Here is a 26,815-nt window from a genome sequence, read left to right as displayed (position 1 = left end):
GCATCTTCAACTATTCTGAGGAACTGTTCTCCATCTTGTGCTTTCTCTGCTTACTCAGGAAACAGGTTGTTTGTATCTATTTATTTATTTGATTCATCAGAGTTATCCAGAGAGCTGCAAAGGTTCCAGGTTGAGTATCCTACGAGAAGCCGGCGGTTATGAGTCAAGCATTTGACTGCTTAAGTGGTCACACACTCTGTGGAATGAACCGGACATCCTGTGTAGCCCATCTTTACGAGAGGTCGTGGTGAGCAAACGCATTTTCAGGTTAGTTATGTGTTATAATCGTCTGCTCTTGGTGAGCGGAGCAGGGCTCCTTCTAACAATCTCCATCGGGCTGTGTGCCCCAACGTCTGACCTGTACTCTCGTGGAGTGGTAAGTAGGAAACCCTGCATGCTTCTTCCGGTCCAATAATGACAACTCATTTAATAACCTTCATTATTCGCATTTATGACATTCCCTCAGATTCATATGACATGTGAGATGTACACATTAGATATTAAATACGTTTTCATACATAGGCATTGTTCAAATATCCAGATTGGCATACTTTGTTCAATGCTAGTATTGGGACTCTACTAATGATTTACGCTAGATCCATACTGCCATTTGCATAGAATTATTTGACTGTGGTGTTGCCCATAAATCTTATGCTTCAGTTATGTGTTTTAAACGTAAAGAAAAGCTCATGGTATTTATGTGTTTTAAACAAGAAAAGCTCATTGGACTCAAATAAATGTGGGCTGGCTGATGTTTAACAATAAATTGCATAAAGTGGTGCATGTTTACAATATTCCTTGGAACTGAGGCCAGTGTATATGCATACTGGAGATAGTTTCACAGTGTGTGTGTGAGAGAGTGTGTGTACATGCATGTGTGTGTATGGTGTCATTCTTGAGCTGTCTTTTTGCACAAACATTTGTGTTTGTACACACGCAAACGCACTTCTTTAAAAAAAAAATGCTTTCTTCACATTATTGTGGAAAATATTCCGTAATATATCAAGGAATTAGGAATCACTCTGTGCATGTATGTGTGTCTCTCTCTCTGTGGAGGACTGGCTGAGTCGGTATGGGTACCTGCCCCCTCCGGACCCCCGCACAGAGAGGCTCCAGACCAGGGAGGGCATCCAGAAAGCTCTCCGCCAGATGCAGAGGTTTGCTGGGCTAGATGAGACAGGAATACTGGGTAAACTCTTTTGCATACTTTTGCATCCCTGAGTCTAATTATGTTTAATTGGAAAAAAATGTTGTATTGCTAAATGGACAAAATACCTAAATGTTATTAAACAAAATAGTAAAAAAATATGTTTTATTCAAATATATATATCGGACTGCACAGTGAAGGAAAAGCAGCCAACAAGTGCTCAGCATATGTGGGAACTCCTTCAAGACTGTTGGAAAAGCATTCCATGGGGAAGCTGGTTGAGAGAATGTCTAGAGTGTGCAAAGCTGTCATCAAGGCAAAGGGTGGCTATTTGAAGAATCTCAAATCTCAACACTTCTTTGGTTACTACATGACTCCATATGTGTTCTTTCATAGTTTTGATGTCTTCACTATTATTCTACAATGTAGAAAATAGTAAAAATAAAGAAAAACCCTTGAATGAGTAGATGTTCTAAAACTTTTGACCAGTAGTATATATACTGTATATATATAGAGTGAGCCTGGATAACGTCATCTTTGTTTCTCCACCCTAACTGTTATTGTACACACTGATGAAAGAATAGAATATAATTATAAAAATATGAATGTCCTCTATCTCTCCCCCTCTCTCTGGCCCCCTCCCTCCCTCTCCTCCCTCAGACCATGCTACTCTTTCTTTGATGAAGACCCCTCGCTGTTCCCTGCCTGACATTGTCGGAACGGAAGACCTGAGGAAGAGAAGGAGGAAGAGGAAAAAGAGATATGCTTTGACCGGGCTGAGCTGGAAAAAGAATGATATCACCTGGAGGTATGATGTCGCTGAAAAATGCTAGTTATAAACTGGTTGGTTTGAGCTCTGAATGCCGTGGTATATCAGACCGTATACCACAGGTATGACAATAAATGACTGTTTACCGTTATAATAGCAATAAGGCATCTCGGGGGTTTGTGGTATATGGCCAATATACCAAGGCTAATGGCTGCATCCAGGCACTCTGCGTTGCGCCGTGCATAATAACAGCCCTTAGCCGTGGTATATTGCCAATATACTACACCTTCTCTGGTTTTATTGCTTAATTATACACCATGTTTTTTGACAATGTCTAGAACACCAGTTACCAGATTCCGAATGAACTTAGTTACCAGATTTCAAAACCACTCACTTACCAGCTGTTTACGTGGCACATACTAGGCCATAAATCTCCACTCGATTTAACATTTAACAAACAGAGATGTGCTAGTTAAAAAGCTAAGATTTAAAGTGGGCTTCTTTTTTTAGAAATGGGTCTTGCCTGTCCCTAAATAGCAGGAAGCCAATTGTACAGTACACTCAACTTTCCTGCCAGTTCTTGACTATTGTGACACCATTTACCAGAATGCAGCAGCCATTACTCATAAACCCTTGGATGCCATCTACCATAGTGCCCTTCATTTTATCACAGGTGACTGTTTTAATGCTCATCACTGTGTCCTGTATCAAAAGGTTGGCTGGTCCTCATTATTAAAATCGCGTAGATCACTTCATTACTCCCTTTTTGTTTCCAAAGCTCTACTACTAAGCTCCCGACTCACCTAACTTGTTAAAGTATAAAAGCATGAGATACCAAACCTGTTCACAGGATTGGTTAACTCTTGAGGTTCCTCAGGTCCTCACCAAACTAGGATAATCCACTTTTAGTTTTAATACACCTCATTGCTGGAACCAACTACAAAATACATTAGAATTGGATGTTCTGGTACAGCTCGGCAATTTAAAATATTGCTTGGGGACCTTCTTACTGAAGAATGTAACAGTTTTTCTAGAATATTTGTGTTGTGCTGCATTTTAGTTTGTTTTACATTGTATCGTATTTTGATTGATTTTGTCTTATGAATTGTACTGTATATGCAGGCAGGGCCATATACCAGGGTTTGAGTTTCAGTGAGTTCCGGAAAGAGAGGGATCTACAAACACTATTAGCTATACAATTGTAATGTTATACCCCTAAAAGGGGGGAAATATGATTCATTATTCACAATGACACACAGAATCAGCAACTGTTCAGTCAGTTGTAATGATGAATTGTATAAAATCATCAACCCTTCACATAGATATTTATTTTCTCAAATTACATAGCGTTCATGTTTCTATTCCTAGGCATTACTAATCAAGCTCCGCACAAACAGACATCAATGGAGCACACAGTCATTGCATTATCACATTCACATGAAATATTAGAGTATTAAGATTTTGTATTGATATCAGTGATGTAAGTGGTAAAAAAAGTGGCTAATTAGTCAATTATAAACTCCAGTGGGCGATTGAGATAAGACGAACAACCATCGATACAAACTAAAACGTATTACATTTTTAGAACTGTATTTTTGCCTTTTAATTTAATTTTAATGTAAACCTATAGGGAAGATAGGCTATGTGGAGATGTTCATATTGAAACATATATTCTTTTTTAAAGTTCCTAATAGGGCTGTACCGGTTCACCAAACCCACATATCAGTAGGTATTGTGGTTTTACGGTCACAGTTCGGTTTTGGTACAGCGGGAAAACACAATGTTCAGCATTCACAATGTTCCTTGCATTGTCTGCTCTGACCGGATTGTTATATTGGGCACTGTAGGGCACTCGAGTGGCACAGCGGTCTAAGGTACTGCATCTCAGTGCTAGAGGCGTCACTACAGACACCCTGGTTTGATTCCAGGCTGTATCACAACCGGCTGTGATTGGGAGTCCCATAGGGCGGTGCACAATTGGCCCAGCGTCATCCGGGTTTGGCCGGTGTAGGCCGTCATTGTAAATAAGAATGTGTTCTTAACTGATTTGCCTAGTTAAATAAATGTACAAAAAAAGTAACGCTTTCACTCTGATGCTGCGTTTTTAACCATGTGCGAGGTGGAAATTTACCAGTAGTGAATTTGTACCAGTTGGATGCATTCATGTGATTTGAACTCGTTGAGAAACACAGATTGTCTAATGGCCAACAAACTGTGTCAACCATAAACTAAAAGTACAGCTTTCAAGCTTATAAACAAATTATAGAGTTTAAAAACCACGAATAGATTTATTTTTATAAATAATGTTTCGTTAATGCATTTACAGTGCCTTCAGAAAGTATTTACACCCATTATCTTTTTCCACATTTTATTGTGTTTCAGCCTGAATTTAAAATAGATTAAATTGAGATTTTGTGTCACTGATCTACACAAAATACCCCATAATGTAAAAGTTGAATTATGTTTTTAGAACTTTTTACAAATTCATACAAAATTTGAAGCTAAAAGTCAATAAATATTCAACTCCTTTCTCATGGCAAGCCTAAAGAAGTTCAGGAGTAAAAATGTGCTTAAAAAGCCACATAATAAGTTGCATGGACTCATTCTGTTTACAATAATAGTGTTTAACATGTTTTTTGAATGAATACCTCATCTCTGTACCCCACGCATAAAATTATCTGTAAGGTCCCTCAGTCGAGCAGTGAATTTCTAACACAGATTCAACCACAAAGACTAGGGAGATTTTCCAATGCCTCACAAAGAAGGACCCCAATTGTTAGGTGGGTAAAAATAAAATAAAAAGCAGACATTGAATATCCCTTTGAGCATGGTGAAGTTATTAATTACACTTTGGATGGTGGATCAATACACCCAGTTACTACAAAGATACAGTCGTCCTTCGTAACGCAGGTGCCGAAGAGGAAGGAAACCGCTCAGGGATTTCACCATGAGGCCAATGGTGACTTTAAACCAGTTACAGAATTTAATGGCTGTGATAGGAGAAAACTGATTGATAGATCAAAAATATTGTAGTTACTCCACAATACTAACCTAAATTACAGAGTGAAAAGAAGGAAGCCTGTACAGAATAAAAATATTCCAAAACATGCATCCTGTTTGCAATAAAGCACTAAATAAATGTACTTTATGTCCTGAATAAAAAGTGTTATGTTTGAGGCAAATCCAACACATCACTAAGTACCCCTCTTCATATTTTCAAGAATGGTGGTGGCTGCATCATGTCATGGGTATGCTTATTATCGGCAAGGAATAGGGAGTTTTTATAGGATAAAAAGAAATGAAATAGAACTAAGCACAGGCAAACTCCTAGAGGAAAACCTGGCTCAGTCTGCTTTCCAATAGACACTGGGAGACATTCACCTTTCAGCAGGACAATAACATAAAACACTGGAGTTGCTTACCAAGACGACATTAAATGTTCCTGAGTGGCCCATTTACAGCTTTGACTTAAATCGACTTGAAAGTCTACAGCAAGACTTGAAAATGGCTGTCTAGCTATGATCAACAACCAGCTAGAAGCAACTATTTGTCCAATGCCGTTGTAATCTACTGGGAATCCAAAATATCTTTATCAACTTGTTCTTTCATAGTTTAATGTTTTACACATTCAAAAGTCTCTCAGGCTATCACACAATGTTATGCAAATGAGTTGCTGTATGTGAGGATGCTGGAGCATACTGAGGGAGAGTTTTTGGTGAGGCGATTGTGCGGCGGGTCAGTGCTGGGGTGCACTGTCTGTGTTCATCCAAATAAATTACAACTTGGTTATTTATGGGAAATCAGTGTCCTAGGACTGTTTACACTAGTCAACAAACTACGTGTGATTTTCGGTGGCTTTACAGGCTCGTTACAAATTGGTGGCAACGGTGGGATCAGCACGTCAACTAGCTAACAACTTACGAGCTTGGCTAATTTTAGCTGGTTAGCTGCATTGGAAAATGGAGGGAAAAGTTGAACAACCCGGGAACAGCAATCGACAAACACTGACCAACCAACAGCCGGTGGTGGATCAGCTGGGTGCAGTCGGATTGACCAGCCGGTGTTCATGTCAGAATCTTTCGAGGGGAAAAAAGATGAATGGACTGTTTGGATTGAACAATTTGAGTTAGCAGCGCAAGTGAACGGATGGTGAGCGGTAGATCGTTTGAACTTTCTCATGCTGTTGCTGAGGGGAAATGCGCAGAGATTTTGTAGTACTTTTCCTCAGGATACCAAGAATGATTACAACAGTGTGAAAGTGGCTTTGCAGAGGCATTTTGAGCCACCGGAACATGCTGACTGGAATCATGCATTTTTTTCAGGACAGAAAAGGTAAAGTCGTTGAGTGCATTCATGACTTTGGGCATGATTTAAGCAGGCTAGCTTCAAAGGATTATCCAGATTATAGCACGAGCACACGTAATTCGCTGGCACGAGACCATTTTATTGCACACATTGGGTGCAGTGATCTGCGTATGCACCTGCGCAAGGCAGTACCAAAAACGTTGGAAGAGGCAATTAGTATTGCTACAGAGCTTGATCAGATAAAGCAGCTAGAAATGCTGGAAAGTGAAGACACTGCACAATAAAAAGTGTACATGTGTGGTACAAGCAAGGTTACTCTGCCTCCAGTTGGAGACAGTGTAAGAGTTCCAAAAGAGATGTTCGAGTCATTGTGTGAGAGAGTTGCACAGTTGCGGACTAAGGTCCAGTATCTGGCAGCGAGGCAGCCACATCAGAGGCAGACATACCAAAGCAGCAGAGCGTTTCAAGGGTCTTCTACAGTAGCAATGGCAAACGCCACGGGAGGATACAGACCGGACCAGGGAGAGGGAGATCTAGCTTCCCCGGGAGCGACAGAGGACGACCTACGTCGACCAATAGCAGGGCCTGCTGGAAATGTCATTGCACATGAAAAAAACTGTCCTTTCCTTTTCCATGTCAGCGCAGCATCGGCTTCAACTACATGCACAGCTGACCAGTCCACAGCGAGAATTACATCAAGTGTGGTGGAGAGTGGGGTTTACCTGGAGTGCAAATTTGCTGACTCCGAGTATGAGGTCATGGTGGACTCGGGGTCCAGGTTTCCATGGTACACGAACAGGTATGGAGAAATGCTACTGGAGATAAGAGTGGTACATTGCAACCATACCACAGCATGGTTAAAGTAGCAAATGGACAGTTTCTCTCAGTCTTGGAGACCTGGTCCACAGTCATGAACATTGAATCTGACCTGGGATTTTGTCGTTGCTAGCAACACAGACCAGTGTGTACTGATAGCGACAGACTTTCTGGTGAAATATTGGGCTGTACTTGACGTGAAAAAGAAAACATGTGTTTTGGGGAAGCAGATTCCCATGATTTTCAGGGGAGTGGCAGGGGGAGTGTGTTAAGTGGTGTTGATACAGTGGGGCAAAAAAGTATTTAGTCAGCCACCAATTGTGAAAGTTCTCCCACTTAAAAAGATGAGAGAGGCCTGTAATTTTCATCATAGGTACACTTCAACTATGACAGACAAAATGAGTAAAAAAAATCCAGAAAATCACATTGTAGGATTTTTTATGAATTTATTTGCAAATTATGGTGGAAAATAAGTATTTGGTCACCTACAAACAAGCAAGATTTCTGGCTCTCACAGACCTGTAACTTCTTCTTTAAGGAGGCTCCTCTGTCCTCCACTCGTTACCTGTATTAATGGCACCTGTTTGAACTTGTTATCAGTATAAAAGACACCTGTCCACAACCTCAAACAGTCACACTCCAAACTCCACTATGGCCAAGACCAAAGAGCTGTCAAAGGACACCAGGCCAAGACCAAAGAGCTGTCAAAGGACACCAGAAACAAAATTGTAGACCTGCACCAGGCTGGGAAGACTGAATCTGCAATAGGTAAGCAGCTTGGTTTGAAGAAATCAACTGTGGGAGCAATTATTAGGAAATGGAAGACATACAAGACCACTGATAATCTCCCTCGATCTGGGGCTCCACGCAAGATCTCACCCCGTGGGGTCAAAATGATCACAAGAACGGTGAGCAAAAATCCCAGAACCACACGGGGGGACCTAGTGAATGACCTGCAGAGAGCTGGGACCAAAGTAACAAAGCCTACCATCAGTAACACACTACGCCGCCAGGGACTCAAATCCTGCAGTGCCAGACGTGTCCCCCTGCTTAAGCCAGTACATGTCCAGGCCCGTCTGAAGTTTGCTAGAGAGCATTTGGATGATCCAGAAGAAGATTGGGAGAATGTCATATGGTCAGATGAAACCAAAATAGAACTTTTTGGTAAAAACTCAACTCGTCGTGTTTGGAGGACAAAGAATGCTGAGTTGCATCCAAAGAACACCATACCTACTGTGAAGCATGGGGGTGGAAACATCATGCTTTGGGGCTGTTTTTCTGCAAAGGGACCAGGACGACTGATCCGTGTAAAGGAAAGAATGAATGGGGCCATGTATCGCGAGCTTTTGAGTGAAAACCTTCCATCAGCAAGGGCATTGAAGATGAAACGTGGCTGGGTCTTTCAGCATGACAATGATCCCAAACACACCGCCCGGGCAACAAAGGAGTGGCTTCGTAAGAAGCATTTCAAGGTCCTGGAATGGCCTAGCCAGTCTCCAGATCTCAACCCCATAGAAAATCTTTGGAGGGAGTTGAAAGTCCGTGTTGCCCAGCAACAGCCCCAAAACATCACTGCTCTAGAGGAGATCTGCATGGAGGAATGGGCCAAAATACCAGCAACAGTGTGTGAAAACCTTGTGAAGACTTACAGAAAACGTTTGACCTCTGTCATTGCAAACAAAGGGTATATAACAAAGTATTGAGATAAACTTTTGTTATTGACCAAATACTTATTTTCCACCATAATTTGCAAATAAATTCATTAAAAATCCTACAATGTGATTTTCTGGATTTTTTTTCTAATTTTGTCTGTCATGGTTGAAGTGTACCTATGATGAAAATTACAGGCCTCTCTCATCTTTTTAAGTGGGAGAACTCTATTTCCTAGGATCGATGAGACCTTGGACTTGCTTGCCGGTGCTCAGTGGTTTTCCACTTTAGACTTTGCCAGTGGTTACTGGCAAGTCGAGATGCACCCCAAGGATCGTTGCAAAACTGCTTTTATGACAATGACAATGCCTCTTCCCCGCACTCGCCCTGAGGTGCGTGTCCTCAGCCCGGTACCACCAGTTCCGGCACCACGCATCAGGCCTCCAGTGCACTTCCACAGTCCAGTACGGCCTGTACCTCTTCCCCGCACACGCCCTGAGGTGCGTGTCCTCAGCCCGGTACCACCAGTTCCGGCACCACGCATCAGGCCTCCAGTGCACTTCCACAGTCCAGTACGGCCTGTACCTCTTCCCCGCACTCGCCCTGAGGTGCGTGTCCTCAGCCCGGTACCACCAGTTCCGGCACCACGCATCAGGCCTCCAGTGTGCTTCCACAGTCCAGTACGGCCTGTGCCTCTTCCCCGCACTCGCCCTGAGGTGCGTGTCCTCAGCCCTGTACCACCAGTTCCGGCACCACGCATCAGGCCTCCAGTGCGCTTCCACAGTCCAGTACGGCCTGGGCCTCTTCCCCGCACTCGCCCTGAGGTGCGTGTCCTCAGCCCGGTTCCACCAGTTCCGGCACCACGCATCAGGCTTCCAGTGCGCTTCCATAGTCCAGAGCTTCCGACGACAGTACCCAGCCCAGAGTTTCCGGCGACAGTACCCAGTCCAGAGCTTCTGGCGACAGTACCCAGTCCAGAACTTCCGGCGACAGTACCCAGTCCAGAACTTCCGGCGACAGTACCCAGTCCAGAACTTCCGGCGACAGTACCCAGTCCAGAACTTCCGGCGACAGTACCCAGTCCAGAACTTCCGGCGACAGTACCCAGTCCAGAGCTTCCGGCGACAGTACCCAGTTCAGAGCTTCCGGCGACAGTACCCAGTCCAGAGCTTCCGGCGACAGTACCCAGTCCAGAGCTTCCGGCGACAGTACCCAGTCCAGAGCTTCCGGCGACAGTACCCAGTCCAGAGCTTCCGGCGACAGTACCCAGTCCAGAGCTTCCGGCGACATTTCACAGTCCGGAATCTCCAACGACGGGCCACAGTCCGGAACCTCCAACGACGGGCCACAGTCCGGAACCTCCAACGACGGGCCACAGTCCGGAACCTCCAACGACGGGCCACAGTCCGGAACCTCCTACGACGGGCCACAGTCCGGAACCTACAAACGTGAAGGAGGGCCTTTCTGGGTCTCGTTAACTACTATTGACGTCTTGTGCCACAGCAGAGCACAGTTCTAGCGCCACTGTACAGGTTGCTGAAAGACCAAGTGACTTGGCGTTGAACACAACCGGAACAGGATACCTTGAACAAATGAAAAGAGCTGTTAACGAGTGATCAGGTCTTAGTCCACTATGACTCAAAACTACCCACTGGGCACACACTGGTTGAATCAACGTTGTTTCCACGTCATTTCAATGAAATTACATTTATCCAACATGGAATAGACATTGAATTGACATCTGTGCCTCGTGAGTACCTCTTTCTTTTGGCTTTCTTTGGCATCTCCAAATAGAGATGCCCCAGCTGAGAAGAAATACTCACAGATTGAAAAGGAAGCCTTGGGACTAATCTATGGAGTAAAAATGTTCCATCAGTATCTGTGGGGGAGACAATTTAACTTATTGACAAGAGCCTCCCTACGATTGCATCCAGCGGTAGGCCAACATTTTGTCAGCGTATGACTTCTACCTGAGACCAGTAATGCCGGAACTTTGTCAGCTCACATCCACACACTGCTAACAGAGCACTTCGAGGAAGCACCGCTGAACGCTACACAAATAGCCAGAGCAACACACATGGAGAGTGAGCTCTCAAAAGTTTACAAACATATCATGGAGGGTTGGCTTGAACAGGTTGAAGAAAACTTGAAATCTACACACGGAGGAATGAGCTGTCAGTTGAAGGGTGTTTCTTATGAGGCAATACACACAGGACACCAGGACATTGTAAAAACAAAAGCACTTGCTCGCAAATACTTTATGTCTGGTGGCCAGAACTATATAGAGAAGTGGGGCCGATCTGCAAGAAGTGTGAAATACCACGACAGGTCTTGTTGCATCCATGGGAGTTCCATGGTGAGTGTTAAATGTTTACACAGACTGTGCAAGCCCATGTTTATGATAGTGGTTGACGCACACTCTAAACGGTTAGAAGTGTTCAGAATGTCACAAATCACTTCACATGCTACCATAACCAGACTGAGAAGTTGTTCTCATCATTCGGATTGCCTGAGCAAATCGTAACGGACAAAACTAATTCCAGATGTTTGTGAATCCTACACTCCACCAGCACGCACGGACACACAACTTCAAAAGGCTGGCAGAGAGGTATGTTCAGACATTCAAAAATGGTTTAATAAAGCTTGCCAGTAGCACTCTGGACATAGAGGACAAGATCTCCTTGTTCTGACTGCAGTACCGCACCACAACGGACTGCACAACAGGACAAACGCCTGCTGACCTCTTCTTGAGCAGACATGTTCGCACCAGACTGAATTTCATCAAACACAGCACAGCCAATGCTGTGCTTCGCAGGAAGCAGTACAAGTAAAAGTATATTGTCACAAAAAATGTTGTCACATACATCGGATAGGTGCAGTGAAATGTGATGTTTTACAAGGTCAGCCATAGTAGTACGATGCCCCTGGAGCAAATTAGGGTTAAGTGTCTTGCTCAAGGGCACATCGACAGATTTTTAACCTTGTCAGCTCGAGTAGTCAAACCAGCAACCTTTCAGTTACTGGCCCAATGCTCTAACCATGACCAACGTACAGTGGAAAGGTCATTTGGAGTGGATGATGCCGTGCACCTGCGAAATACAACGGGAGGAGGACCGAGATGGATACCTGAGTTTGCCACACAGACAGGTCCAGTATCTTACAAAGTGATAGGCAGAGACACTGACAGTCCACATATGACACGGGGATCAGTTGAGAGCATGAGTTGCTACAGAAACACCATCTCAGGTGGTAACTGACTCTTTGACTGACACAACTGACACTGTACAGGTGAGACAAGAACATTTGAACGCAGACACACAAAGCCTGCGTTGCTCGCACAGGGTCATCAGACCACCCCCAGCGTTACAGCCATGAAAGACTTTTACACACACACATTCACACTGATGAGGCTGAAAAATAGAGAAAGGATTGTTATGATGTGAAAAAGATGTATGGGCAAAGGTTGTAAGAAAAAGAAACGTATGATGTCAAACTGTTCATTGAAATGTTTAAAAGATACATACTCTTTTAGTTGTTTACAGTACAAGCATTTAAAAAAAAACTTTTATTTAACTAGGCAAGTCAGTAACAATGGCCTAGGAACAGTGCCTTGTTCAGGGGCAGAAGAACAGATTTTTAACTTGTCAGCTCTGGGATTCGATATTGCAACCTTTCGGTTACTAGTCCAACGCTCTAACCACTAGGCTACCTGCTGCCCATTTAATAGGGGTCATTTGTTACTGTTTCTCAGACTAAAAGGAGTAGATGATGTAGTGTATTAATTAGCCTATAACAACTACATGGTTAAATTATGGTATTACATTATAGGGTTAATAGTAATATTGGTACACGCAGGTCGCCGTACCATAGTCAAGGTCAAAGTGCATTATGAGAATGCACATGTCAATTCATTCTGTTATTAAACTTGATGCTAAACAGCATGGCTGCATCTTGCCTCGTTAATATACCACAGGTAGTTTACCAACGTTACCGGAATCTTCAGTAATTTTGGTAATTAACAGAAAGTCTATGGCAATCTATCATAACTTTGGTCATTTATATTTGAATTACATTTTTTTTTAAATTAATTTATAGGATAATTTTTGTTGTATCTGTTTCAATACTGTTTCCATATATATAGTAGATAGACCAAATAGCCTAATGAAAAAAGCATCTAATCAACAATGGCATTATTTTCAATTAACTCTGCAACTCTTCCAACTATTAATGTTTTTCACAACTGCTGTCAGCTTGATGCCAAAACAAATACATACTGACATAGTAAAATAAATAAAAGTGTTGAAAAAATTATAAAACAAATGATTATTTCATTCTGAATCAAGATGATTGCCGGAGAACAAGGCTGATGTTTTACGTATTCCTAACTAATCGTTTTTTTGTTTGTTTCTTTGCGTTGTTTGTAACTTATTTTTTTACTTATTTTGTACATAATGTTGCCGCTACCGTCTCTTATGACCCGAAAAGATCTTCTGGACATCCGGACTGCGATTACTCACCACGGACTGGCAGAATCCTTTTTTTCCTTTAACGAGTCCGACGAGCCCGACGTGAATGATATACTGCTTCCCCAGGAACAGGCCCAGTTCCCCCATCATTTGCGTGAAGAGAAGGCGGAGAAAAAGGGGCCAGAGGGCGGGCTGCCTTCTGAGAATTCGTAGGAAATCGAATAAACTCCTACTTCCTTCCATTCTGCTAGCAAACGTGCAGTCTTTGGAAAATAAAATCGATGACCTATGCGGAAGATTAAACTACCGGGACATTCAAAACTGTAATATCTTATGCTTCACGGAGTCGTGGCTGAACGACAACATTATCAACATACAGTTGTGTGGTTATACGCTGTATCGGCAGGACAGAACAATGGCGTCTGGTAAGACAAGGGGCATCGGACTATGTATTTTTGTAAAAAACAGCTGGTGCACGATATCTAAGGAAGTCTCGAGGTTTTGCTCGCCTGAGGTAGTGTGGTCTACAGCTTATCATGAGATACTCTATCTACTCTATTTTCATCTGTATTTTTCGTAGCTGTCTACATACCACCACAGACTGATGCTGGCACTGAATGAGCTGTACACCAAACAGGAAAATGCTCAACCAGAGGCGGCGCTCCTAGTAGCCGGGGACTTAATGCAGGGAAACTTAAATCAGTCTTACCAAATTTCTATCAGCATGTTAAATGTGCAACTAGAGTGAAAAAACTTTGGACCACCTTTACTCCACACACAGAGACATATACAAAGCTCTCCCTCACCCACCATTTGGTAAATCTGACCATAATTCTATCCTCCTGATTCCTGCTTACAAGTAAAAATTTAAGGAAGCACCAGTGACTCGATCAATAAAAATGTGGTCAGATGAAGCAGATGCTAAACTACAGGACTCTTTTGCTAGCACAGACTGGAATATGTTCCGGGATTCCTCCGATGGCATTGAGGAGTGCACCACATCAGTCACTGGCTTCATCAATAAGTGCATCGATGACATCGTCCCCACAGTGACCGTACATACATACCCCAACCAGAAGCCATGGATTACAGGCAACATCCGCACTGGGCTAAAGGCTAGAGCTACTGCTTTCAAGGAGCGGGACTCTAACCCGGAAGCCGATAAGAAATCCCACTATGCCCTCCCACGAACCATCAAACAGGCAAAGCATCAATACAGGACTAAGATCGAATCGTACTACACCAGCTCTGATGCTCATCGGATGTGACAGGGCCTGCAAACCATTACAGACTACAAAGGGAAGCACAGCTGAGAGCTGCCCAGTGACATGAGCCAACCAGACGAGCTAAACTACTTCTATGCTCGCTTCTAAGCAAATAACACTGAAAAATGCATGAGAGCACAAGCTGTTCCGGAAGACTGTGTGATCACGCTCTCCGCAGCCGATGTGAGTAAGACCTTTAAAAAGGTCAACATTCACAAGGCCGCTGACCAACTGGCAAGTGTCTTCACTGACATTTTCAACCTCTCTCTGTCCGAGTCTGTAATACCAACATGTTTTAAGCAGAACACCATAGTCCCTGTGCCCAAGAACACTAAGGTAACCTGCCTAAGTGACTACTGACCCGTAGCACTCACGTCTGTAGCCATGAAGTGCTTTGAAAGGCTGAAGATGGCTCACATCAACACCATTATCCCAGAAACCCTACACCCACTCCAATTAGCATACCGCCCCAACAGATCCACAGATGATGCAATCTCTATTGCACTCCACACTGCCCTTTCCCATTCTCAGTCCCCTCCTGTACTCCCTGTTCACTCATGACTGCACGGCCAGGCACAACTCCAACACCATCAGTATGGTTGCCGATGACACAACAGATGTTGGCCTGATCACCGACAAAGACGAGACAGCCTATAGGAGGAGGTCAGAGACCTGGCTGTGTGTTGCCAGGACAACAACCTCTCCCTCAACATGATCAAGACAAAGGAGATGATTGTGGACTATGGGACCGGGACCGAGCACACCCCCATTCTCATCGACAGAGCTGTAGTGGAGCAGGTTGAGAGCTTGAAGTTCCTTGGTGTCCACATCACCAACAAACTAACATGGCCCAAGCACACCAAGACAGTCGTGAAGAGGGCACGACAACACCTATTCCCCCCCCCAGGAGACTGAAAAGATGTGGCATGGGCCCTCTGATTCTCAAAGGTTCTACATCTGCACCATCGAGAGCATCCTGACTGGTTGCATCACTGCCTGGTATAGCAACTGCTCGGCCTCCGGCTTCAAGGCACTACCCCCCCCCCCCCCCCCCCCCCCCCCTTTACACCGCTGCTACTCTCTGTTGTTATCATCTATGCATAGTCACTTTAATAACTCTACCTACATGTACATATTACCTCAACTAACCGGTGCCCCCGCACATTGAATCTATTCCGGTACCCCCCTGTGTATAGTCTCGCTATTGTTATTTTACTGCTGCTCTTTAATTACTTGTTACTTTTATTTATTGTTCTTACTTGTATTTTTTTTTAACTGCATTGTTGGTTAGGGGCTCGTAAGTAAGCATTTCACTGTAAGGTCTACACCTGTTGTATTCGGCGCATGTGACTAACACAATTTGATTTGATTTGAATCCCTGATATTACACACCAATGGTATTCACTAAATTGATGGTCCATATTCTGAAGTGCCCTAATGGGCCACTATATGTCTTGTGATAGATTACATAAAATCCTTGAAAGATAATTATGGTAGTTTACAGGTAAACTTAGAAAGTTTCCAGTAATATACCCTCCCTTTGCAACCCAAATCTCCTCTCATGCCCTCCCTCATCCTCCCCCACTCCAGTGTGCTCAGCTACCCCTCCCCTTCCCTGTCCCCCTCCCTCCACCCCGAACTGGTGGATCTCATCCTCACCTACGCCCTCCGTGTGTGGAGCAACCCCACCCCCCTCAACTTCCAACTTCTTCGCCCCTCCCGGGACCACCCCGACCAAGAGGGGGACTTCAGGGTGTCCTTCCCCAGCTCCTACCACGAGGACGGGTACCCCTTTGATGGCAGAGGGGGCACCCTGGCTCACGCGTTCTTCCCCGGGACGGCAGACATGGCGGGGGACACCCACTTTGACAATGGGGAGAGCTGGAGTTACGGGTATGGAGGTGAGGGAGAGGCTTAGGGCGTAACACACATAAACAGTGTGTACTTCTGTGAATAACATAATGAGATTTTAATTGCTTTATCTCTCCCTTTCTCTCCCCTCCCTCCATTTCTCTCTTCATCTTTAGCTCCCCCAACCTCTGTCTCCCTTTTTTTCCCCTTCCTCCATTTCTGTCATTCTCCCTCTATTGCCAAATAGCCTATACCTACAGTATATGTATCATCTCGGTACTGGTACCCCTTGTATATAGCTAAGTTGTTACAATTTAAATGGTTACAATTTATTTTTTTATTCCTTGTGTTATTATTTTTCAATTATTTCAATTATTTTCTCTTTGCATTGTTGGGGAGGGCACGTAAGTAAATATTTCACTGTTAGTCTGCACCTGTTGTTTACGAAGCATGTGACAAATACAATTTGATTTGAGATCTATTGTCTCTTTTTCTCTCCTCTCCATCTCTCTCTCAGATGACATTGGCACCACTGATCTCTTCACGGTAGCGGTGCATGAGTTTGGCCACGCCCTGGGCCTCTCACATACCTCTTCCAATCCCTCCATCATGAGGCCATACTACCAGGGGACTGTGGGGGACATCCAGAGCTACACACTACCTACAGATGACAGGCAGGGAATACAGGCTATATACGGTACACACCATCACAATCACACACAGTGCACACACACATTTGAAGTCTTCGTTTGGGTCCTCAACAAAGGGAAATGTTAGAAAGACCCATATGCAGAGACACAGGAACACAAATGTTCAAAAATACTGAAATGGTATTTCATAGGAAAGAGAAGAAAGTCTGCCACGCATCCCACTCCGGCCTCCACCACTCCCAAGCTACCTTTCCTGCCCAGTCCTCCATCCCCAAGACTAACACCACGGTGAGTGTATAACTGGGGAAATACTGCAAATACTACAACTTGTTATAGTTAAGATACTATATGACAATACCATGAAAATATCATAAAGATACAGTACCCTCTCACTACCGCCCCTTAAAAACACAGCCCAGACCCTGCTCTGCCAGATCGCTGTGAGGGGAAATATGATGCCATTGCCAACATCAGAGGAGAAGTCTTCTTCTTCAAGGGTAAGAAGAACAACCATTTTGCATGTTAACTATAGAAAAATGTATGGGCTTGGGACTGTCAGTGTCTGTGTGGCGCCATTTTCTCTAAATTTTCCCGCACGTGATCCAGCCCCCTAGCAATTTGAGTTCCAGTCGATGACCTTCAGTCCCTCGCCATTTGAGTGACAGCTAGTAAAATGAGAGAAATCATTTGAGTGATAGCTAGCAAGATGCACACACAGCAGAGAGAGAGAAAGACACAGGAACATTTCCTCTTGTGTGCTACCTATATCATCCTACTAGAATCCACATAATGAGGACAGCTTCTCTATCTTGGAGGGGGAAATCAATCATTTCCAAGCCCAGTGACATGCACTAGTCTGTGGTGTCCTAAATTCCAGAACTGGAAAGGAACCTGACACCCGCAGCACACAGGGGGACAAACACCTATCTGGAGGAGACAGCATTCCCTCCCCCATATGCCCCCGTAGGCACAATAACGACAACATAACCAACAAAAACGGGTCACAAATCCTGCAGCTCTGTCGCACGCTGGGTATGTACATAGTCAATGGTAGGCTTCGAGGGGACTCCTATGGTAGGTACACTTATAGCTCATCTCTTGGCAGTAGTACTGTAGACTACTTTATCACCGACCTCAACCTAGTCTCTCAGAGCGTTCACAGTCAGCCCACTGACAACCCTATCAGATCACAGCAAAATCACAGTCTACTTGAACAGAGCAATACTCAATCATGAGGCATCAAAGCCAAAGGAACTAAATAATATTAAGAAATGCTATAGATGGAAGGAAAGTAGTGTGGAAACCTACCAAAAAACAAATAGGCAACAACAAATTCAATCCCTTTTAGACAACTTCCTGGACAAAACGTCCCACTGTAAGAGTGAAGGTGTAAAGTATATTTGACCTCTCAGCTTCCCTATCAAATCTAAAAATGTCAAACAGAAAACCGAAGAAAATGAACAACATTGACAAATGGTTTGATGAAGAATGCAAAAACCTAAGAAAGAAATTGAGAAACCTATCCAACCAAAAACATAGAGACCCAGAAATCCTGAGCCTACGCCTTCACTATGGTAATTCACTAAAACAATACAGAAATACACTACGGAAAAAGAAAAAACAGCATGTCAGAAATCAGCTCAATGTAATTGAACAATCCAGAGTCTAACCACTTGTGGGAAAATTGGAAAACACTAAACAAACAACAATACGAAGGGTTATCTATCCAAAACAGATAGATAACTTCTCCAATCTTTTTGGTCGTATAACAAAGAACAAACAGCAAAAACATATACATGATCAAATACAAATCTTAGAATCAACTATTAAAGACTACCAGAACCCACTGGATTCTCCAATTACATTGAATGAACTACAGGACAAAATATGGTATCCTCAATGAAATGCATTATCATTAACAGCAGACGCGTACATTTCCTCAGTGAAAACAATGTACTGAGCAAATGTCAAATGGGCTTTTTGCCAAATTACTGCACGCTAGACGGCACCCTAATTGACAAAGAAACAAACCAAAACAAAGGCAAAGTCTTCTCATGCTTTGCTGATTTCAAAAAAGCGTTTGACTCAATATGGCATGGGGGTCTGCTATATTTATGTATTTTACCTTTTATTTTTTTTATACAAATTGATGGAAAGTGGTGTTGGGGGAAAAACATACGACATTATAAAATCCATGTACACAAACAACAAGTGTGCGGTTAAAATGAACAAAAAACACATTTCTTTCCACAGGGCCGTGGGGTGAGACAGGGATGCAGCTTAAGCCCCATCCTCTTCAACATATATATCAACGAATTGGCACTAGAACAGTCTGCAGTTCCCGGCCTCACCCTACTAGAATCTGAAGTCAAATGTCTACTGTTTGCTGATTATCTGGTGCTTCTGTCCCCAACCAAAGAGAGCCTACAGCAGCACCTAGATCTTCTGCACAGATTCTGTCAGACCTGGGCCCTGACAGTTAATCTCAGTAAGACAAAAATAATGGTGGTCCAGAAAAGGTCCAGTTGCCATGGCCACAAATACAAATTCCATCTAGACACCGTTGCCGTAGAGCACACAAAAAACTATACATACCTCGGCTTAAACATCAGCGCCACAGGTAACATTCAAAAAGCAGTGAACAAGCTGAGAGACAAGGCAAAAAAGGCCTTCTATAGAACCCATTGCCTTTTATGGTTGTGAGGTCTGGGGTCCGCTCATCATCCAATAATTCACTAAATGGGACAAACACCAAATTGAGACTGCATGCAGAATTCTGCAAAAATATCCTCAGTGTACAACGTAAAACACCAAATAATGCATGCAGAGCAGAATTAGGCCGATACCCGCTAATTATCAAAATCCAGAAAACAGACGTTAAATTCTACAATCACCTAAAAGGAAGCGATTCCAAAACTTTCCATATAAAAGCCATCACCTACAGAGAGATGACCCTGGAGAAGAGTCCCCTAAGCAAGCTGGTCTTGGGGCTCTGTTCACAAACACAAACATACTCCACAGAGCTCCAGGACAGCAACACAATTAGACCCAACCAAATCAAAAGAAAACAAAAAGATAAGTACTTGATTCATTGGAAAGAATTAACAAAAAAACTGAGCAAACTAGAATGCTATTTGGCCCTAAACAGAGAGTACACAGTGGCACTTATACAGTGCGCAGGCTTTTAGCATAGCCCCTTTTACACCCCTGCTGGCTTACCCCTACTAGCTAACCACTAGCAGCCTTGAAACACATCACAGTGTTTCTCATACAAAATCAAAATAAACCTTTATCATCATAGTAGACATTGAACGTATATAACCAAACGTGCTAAAACTGTTCTTCGCCGATGGTAGCTATAGCTAACCACATACTAAACGGAGTACTAATGTTACTAGCAGCAGTAACAGTAAATCCAGGTAAACTCAGCAATAAAAGAAACGTCCCTTTTTCAGGACCCTGTCTTTCAAAGAGAATTCGTAAAAATCCAAATAACTTCACAGATCTTCATTGTAAAGGGTTTAAACACTGTTTCCCATGCTTGTTCAATGAACCATAAACAATTAATGAACATCCACCTGTGGTATGGTTGTTAAGACACTAACAGCTTACAGACGGTAGGCAATTAAGGTCACAGTTATGAAAACGTAGGACACTAAAGAGGCCTTTCTACTGACTCTGAAAAATACAAAAAGAAAGATGCCCAGGGTCCCTGCTCATCTGCGTGAACGTGCCTAAGGCATGCTGCAAGGCGGCATGAGGACTGCCAGGGCAATAAATTGCAATGTCCGTACTGTAAGACAGCGCTACAGGGAGACAGGACGGACAGCTGACACCTACACAGGATCAGTCCATCCGAACATCACACCTGCGGGACAGGTACAGGATGGCAACAACAACTGCCCGAGTTACACCAGGAACGCACAATCCCTCCATCAGTGCTCAGACTATCCGCAATAGGCTGAGAGAGGCTGAACTGAGGGCTTGTAGGCCTGTTGTAAGGCAGGTCCTCACCAGACATCAGCTGCAACAACATCGCCTATTGGCACAAACTCACCGTCGCTGGACCAGACAGGACTGGCAAAAAGTGCTCTTCACTGACGAGTCGCGGTTTTGTCTCACCAGGGGTGATGGTCGGATTTGCGTTTATCGTCGAAGGAATGAGCGTTACACCGAGGCCTGTACTCTGGAGCGGGATCGATTTGGAGGTAGAGGGTCCGTCATGGTCTGGGGCGGTGTGTCACAGCATCATCGGACTGAGCTTGTTGTCATTGCAGGCAATCTTAATGCTGTGCGTTACAGGGAAGACCTCCTCCTCCCTCATGTGGTACCCTTCCTGCAGGCTCATCCTGACATGACCCTCCAGCATGACAATGCCACCAGCTCATTCTGTGCGTGACTCCCTGCAAGACAGGAATGTCAGTGTTCTGCCATGGCCAGCGAAGAGCCCGGATCTCAACTTGCAGGTGCCTTGGTGGAAAAGTGGGGTAACATCTTACAGCAAGAACTGGCAAATCTGGTGCAGTCCATGAGGATGAGATGCACTGCATTACTTAATGCAGCTGGTGGCCACACCAGATACTGACTGTTACTTTTGATTTTGACCCCCCCCCCACATTATTCCATTTCTGTTAGTCACATGTCTGTGGAACTTGCTCAGTTTATGTCTCAGTTGTATGAATCTTGTTATGCTCATACAAATATTTACACATATTATTATTTTTTATTTTTTTTAAATACATTTTATCCCCTTTTCTCCCCAATTTTCGTGGTATCCAATCGCTAGTAATTACTATCTTGTCTCATCGCTACAACTCCCGTACGGGTTCGGGAGAGACGAAGGTCGAAAGCCATGCGTCCTCCGAAGCACAACCCAACCAAGCCGCACTGCTTCTTAACACAGCGCGCCTCCAACCCGGAAGCCAGCCGCACCAATGTGTCGGAGGAAACACGGTGTACCTGGCCCCCTTGGTTAGCGCGCACTGCGCCCGGCCCGCCACAGGAGTCGCTGGAGCGCGATGAGACAAGGATATCCCTACCGGCCAAACCCTCCCTAACCCGGACGACGCTATGCCAATTGTGCGTCGCCCCACGGACTACACATATTAAGTTTGCTGAAAATAAACGCAGTTGACAGTGAGAGGACGTTTCTTTTTTATAATGGCTGACCCAACATTGGCTACCATGATATCCTGCAACGTATATCGGCCAATAAAGATCACAGTTCAGCAAAAATAAAGACATACCTTGAAACAAAAGATGACATTAATCCAATTGGTATTTGACCATTTATTTTTGCAAAACGTGCAGTGTTGATGTACGCGAGTTGTTGTAGCTTGCTTGCTAGCTAGCTGGCCTATTACATTCCCAAACACCATGCTAGATCCGAGTGGGCCAGTTCGTTTCGCATGGACTGTTTAAAAAAAATCATCTACCCAGCAACATAACATGACAAAACTCTTTGGGCAATTTAGTACCTACTTACCCAATTCGCCTCCATCACCGAAGCCACCAGCAGGCTGTTCCTTTCTTGACGTCAAAGCCCAATGTATTGTTGGTATAGGAGTTTTGGATAAATGTAAATCACATTGCGAAAATAGAAGTGGATATCATTTTTTTTTGCATGAAGACTGTTTAGATAAAATACAATACATTTACGTTGTTAGATTTGTGGAACAAACTGTCTATCGTGCAACTTTTCCCTTATCACTTATCTAAGGTCAACTGTAACCCGTACATTGTACACAAATACGTATGCATAGTGCATACACTTACTGTATACTGTACACCCAAAACACACACGTTCCCATTCTCTCTCCCCCCCAACCTGTGCCTCTCCCTTTATTTTCTCTCTCTCTCCCTCCCTCTCTCAGGTGCTTTTTTCTGGCGTGCTCAGCAGTGGGGTTCTCTGGTGTCTTTCAACCCAGCACTGATCCACAACTTCTGGGTTGGGCTCCCCCTAAGCCTGGACCGGATCGACACAGTCTATGAAAGGAGCGACGGACACATCATCTTCTTCATTGGTGAGATAGGCGAAAATATTCAAAAATATATAATACTGCATAATATGATATGTTATACCGTAAATACATAGTATTCTCAATTGTATATTGCTTACTGTTATGTGCTTGTGTGAGTAGTATATGAATGCCCAAATGAGCGTCTTCTATCTGTTTATGTCTGATAAATTATATATTTCAATGTGATTAATCTCTCTCTGGTTGTCCTCTGTCCTCTCTACTCTCTGTGCAGGAGCCCAGTACTGGATGTTCAAAGACAGGGCCTCTTTGCCTGGGTACCCACGCTCCCTAGAGGAATGGGGCATGCGTACCATGGAGGGTCGGCCACTGGAGAGGGTGGAGGCGGTGTTTGTGTGGGCACACAATGGGAAAACGTACGTGTTCAGCGGAGGGGAGTTCTGGAGATTTGACGAAGGGGGGCAGGACAGGAAACTGGAGGGGGGGTACCCCAAAATGGCCTCCCTCTGGACAGGGGTGCCCTCTGACCCCGATGACATCATCAGCTGGGGAGACGGTAAGAAATACGCTAAGTTAGTGTTTGCACCTAATCACAGATCCAGGATCAGATTGGCCTTTACCCAATCCAACCATTTTACCCAGGGATGGGCAACTGGCGGCCCCCACTTTTGTAGGCCCGCGGATCCATTTTTTTTTAGGAACTCAGTTGGGGTCGCAACTTACTGTTGAGAGTTAGAACAATGAATACAAAAGGTGCTATTTCAAAATTTTGCATAATTTCTATTATGTCAGTCACTCAATTACTCAATTACAGTAGCCCATGTCCGCTAACATTTTTTTGATTGGTAAATTAGTCTAGCGACCAGCTATCTAAACTTGTAGTAAGCATGGTCGAAATACCGACCTATGGCAAAATGTGTAGAATTGCAGGAAATTAGCTGTAAAACTGCAAATTCTTTTGCCGGGCCCCTGGGCAAAATGAGTAGAATTGCATGAAATGAGTTATGAAATTGCAAAATCTTCTCTCCGCCCCATAGCAAAATGCACCATGCTCTACCAACTGACCAATACAGGACCACACTACAGTACTCTGAGAGAAGCTTTGTGGGTCCTTAAGCCATAGTAAAGTGTAGTTTTGGGGCACTTTTAGTACCAGTCAAATCTTTGGACACACCTACTCATTCAAGGGTTTTTCTTTATTTTTTAAATATTTTCTACATTGTCGAATAATAGTGAAAATATCAAAACTATGAAATAACACATATAGAATCATGTAGTAACCAAAAAAGTGTTAAACAAATCTAAATATATTTTTGCCTTGATGACAGCTTTGCTTTATGAGGAATGCTTTTCCAACAGTCTTGAAGGAGTTCCCACATATGCTGAGCACTTGTTGGCTGCTTTTCCTTCACTCTGCGTTCCAACTCATCCCAAACCATCTCAATTGGGTTAAGGTTGGGTGATTGTGGAGGCCAGGTCATCTGATGCAGCACCATCCCTCTCCTTCTTGGTCAAATAGCCCTTACACAGCTTGGAGGTGTGTTTTGGGTCATTGTCCTGTTGAAAGTGCAAACCATATGGGTTGGCGTATCACTGCAGAATGCTGTGGTGGCCATGCTGGTTAAGTGTGCCTTGAAATCTAAATAAATCACAGACAGTGTCACCAGCAAAGCACCACCACACCTCCTCCTCCATGTTTCACGGTGGGAACCACACATGCAGAGATTATCCGTTCACTTACTCTGCGTCTCACAAAGACATGGCGGTTGGAACCATAAATCTCAAATTAGGACTCATCAGACCAAAGGACAGATTTCCACCGGTCTAATGAACATTGCTCGTGTTTCTTGGCCCAAGCAAGTCTTCTTCTTATTGATGTCCTTTAGTAGTGGTTTCTTTGCAGCAATTCGACCATGAAGGCCTGATTCACACAGTCTACTCTGAACAATTGATGTTGAGATTTGTCTGTTACTTGAACTCTGTGAAGCATTTATTTGGGCTGCAATTTGAGGTCCAGTTAACTCTAAAGAACTTATCCTCAGCAGCAGAGGTAACTCTGGGTCTTCCTGTGGCAGCCCTCATGAGAGCACGTTTCATCGTAGCGCTTGATGGTTTTTGCGACTGCACTTGAAGAAAGTTTCAAAGTTCTTGACATTTTCTTGAATGATCTTCATGTCTTAAAGTAATGATGGACTGTCGTTTCTCTTTGCTTATTTGAGCTGTTCTTGCCATAATATGGACTTTGTCTTTTACCAAATAGGGCTATCTTCTGTATACCACCCTTACCTTGTCACAACACAACTGATTGGCTCAAATGCATTAAGAGGGGAAAAAATTATACAAATTAACTTTTAACAAGGCACACCAGTTAATTGAAATGCATTCCAGGTGACTACCTCATTAAGCTGGTTGAGAGAATGCCAAGAGTGTGCAAAGCAGTCATCAAGGCAAAGGGTGGCTACTTTTAAGAATCTCAAATCTCAAATATATATTAATTTGTTTAACACTTTCTTTTGTTACTACATGATTCCATATGTGTTATTTCATAGTTCTGATGTATTCACTATTATTCTACATTTTAGAAAATAGTAAAAATAAAGAAAAATCCTTAAATGAGTAGTTGTGTCCAAACTTTTGACTGGTACTGTATGTGTTGTAGGAGTTATCGGAAGTTCCGACTGGGAAGTTTTGCTTGAATTACAAGTGGGAAAACAAGTATTTTTTGTTGTGACGTTTTACCACTGACCTTTCACCTTTTCAACCAAAAGATGATAACAAATCAATTTGACAATTACAAACTTAGCAATGTGAATATATCCAGTTTGACTATATTGTAAATGTTAAGAAAGCTAGCTAACTTTATTATTAGCAATGTTAGCTAGCTTATCTAGCTACCTAAATCTTTTTGGTTGAATAATTGTTCCGACTTTAAAAGCACTTGAACACAATCATGTTGGACTTATAATTTCCCACTTCCCACAAGCACATGAATGCCCCATTCGTCACATGAATAGAATGTAAATATATTATATGCAACTTTACTGAGAGTGTGATATTGGGAGATTCTCAATTGTGGAAAAGTCTACCACACCCTCTCGAAGGAGAAAAGCATGCACACATTTAAAAAGTAGTTATATAACCATTTTATTTTAGGATTCCTCCCCTGTAAATGTAATTTGCCTGATGACGCACGAGTGGAGGAGAGTCTAATTTCATACAAGCGTATTTCTTTCAACGTTTCCTCTTCTCGCCTCCGCTCCTAGAATACCTCAACCTTTTTCAAAAGGAGGCGAGGAGAGGATGGAGGAGAGGAAGCGAGGAGTCGAGCAACACCAATTGAGAATCTCCCAATATGTTTAGTTGACCACATCTCTCCTTGAAGTACACAAACCATATCACAATCACTCTCTTCCCTCTGCCCCTCAGGAGATGCTTATTTCTTCAAGGACACCTCCTACTGGGTGCTAAAGAGAGGGGGATTGGACCAGGGAAGTATCACTCCAAAATCCACAGCAGTGGATTGGATGAAATGTAAAGTTGGTGCACCAACTCCCACCCACTTACCCAAGATGCCTCACCCTACAGGCAGAGACTGTGACAGGAGCAGAACTGTAACAATACAAGCATCTTATTGGCTAATTATAGTGTCTGTTTCTGTTTTGTTGTTATTTTCTGTTTCTGTATGTTAGTGTTCACTTTTTTCAATGTTTTTTTCTCTGTCAACTACAATGATTACAATGATTTGGTGAAAATTAAATTAAATAGATAAAATGACAGACAGCAAGCAGGGTTCAGGAGTTGTGATGATTTCAGTGCTCAGAGGACTATAAGCCATTTAAATCAAATCAAATGTTATTTGTCACATACACATGGTTAGCAGATGTTAATGTGAGTGTAGCGAAATGCTTGTGCTTCTAG

General features: G+C 43.4%; 1 protein-coding gene across 1 annotated transcript; it reads left to right on the top strand.

Moving 5' to 3' along the window:
- Positions 1–507: 507 nt before the first annotated feature.
- On the top strand, positions 508–26,815 carry mmp25a (matrix metallopeptidase 25a). The gene is made up of 9 exons (XM_038988539.1): positions 508–1,189; positions 1,808–1,955; positions 16,009–16,319; positions 16,787–16,966; positions 17,111–17,207; positions 17,334–17,416; positions 22,793–22,942; positions 23,172–23,453; positions 26,324–26,815. The coding sequence occupies exons 1-9, from the start codon at positions 1,033–1,035 to the stop codon at positions 26,584–26,586; spliced, it is 1,671 nt and encodes a 556-aa protein (XP_038844467.1). The 5' UTR covers positions 508–1,032; the 3' UTR covers positions 26,587–26,815.

This window comes from Salvelinus namaycush, chromosome 3 (genome assembly GCF_016432855.1).
Source record: "Salvelinus namaycush isolate Seneca chromosome 3, SaNama_1.0, whole genome shotgun sequence".
Taxonomy (NCBI): Eukaryota; Metazoa; Chordata; class Actinopteri; order Salmoniformes; family Salmonidae; genus Salvelinus; species Salvelinus namaycush.
Note: the sequence above shows the minus strand (reverse complement) of the source record. Positions and strands in the feature narration are given on the sequence as shown.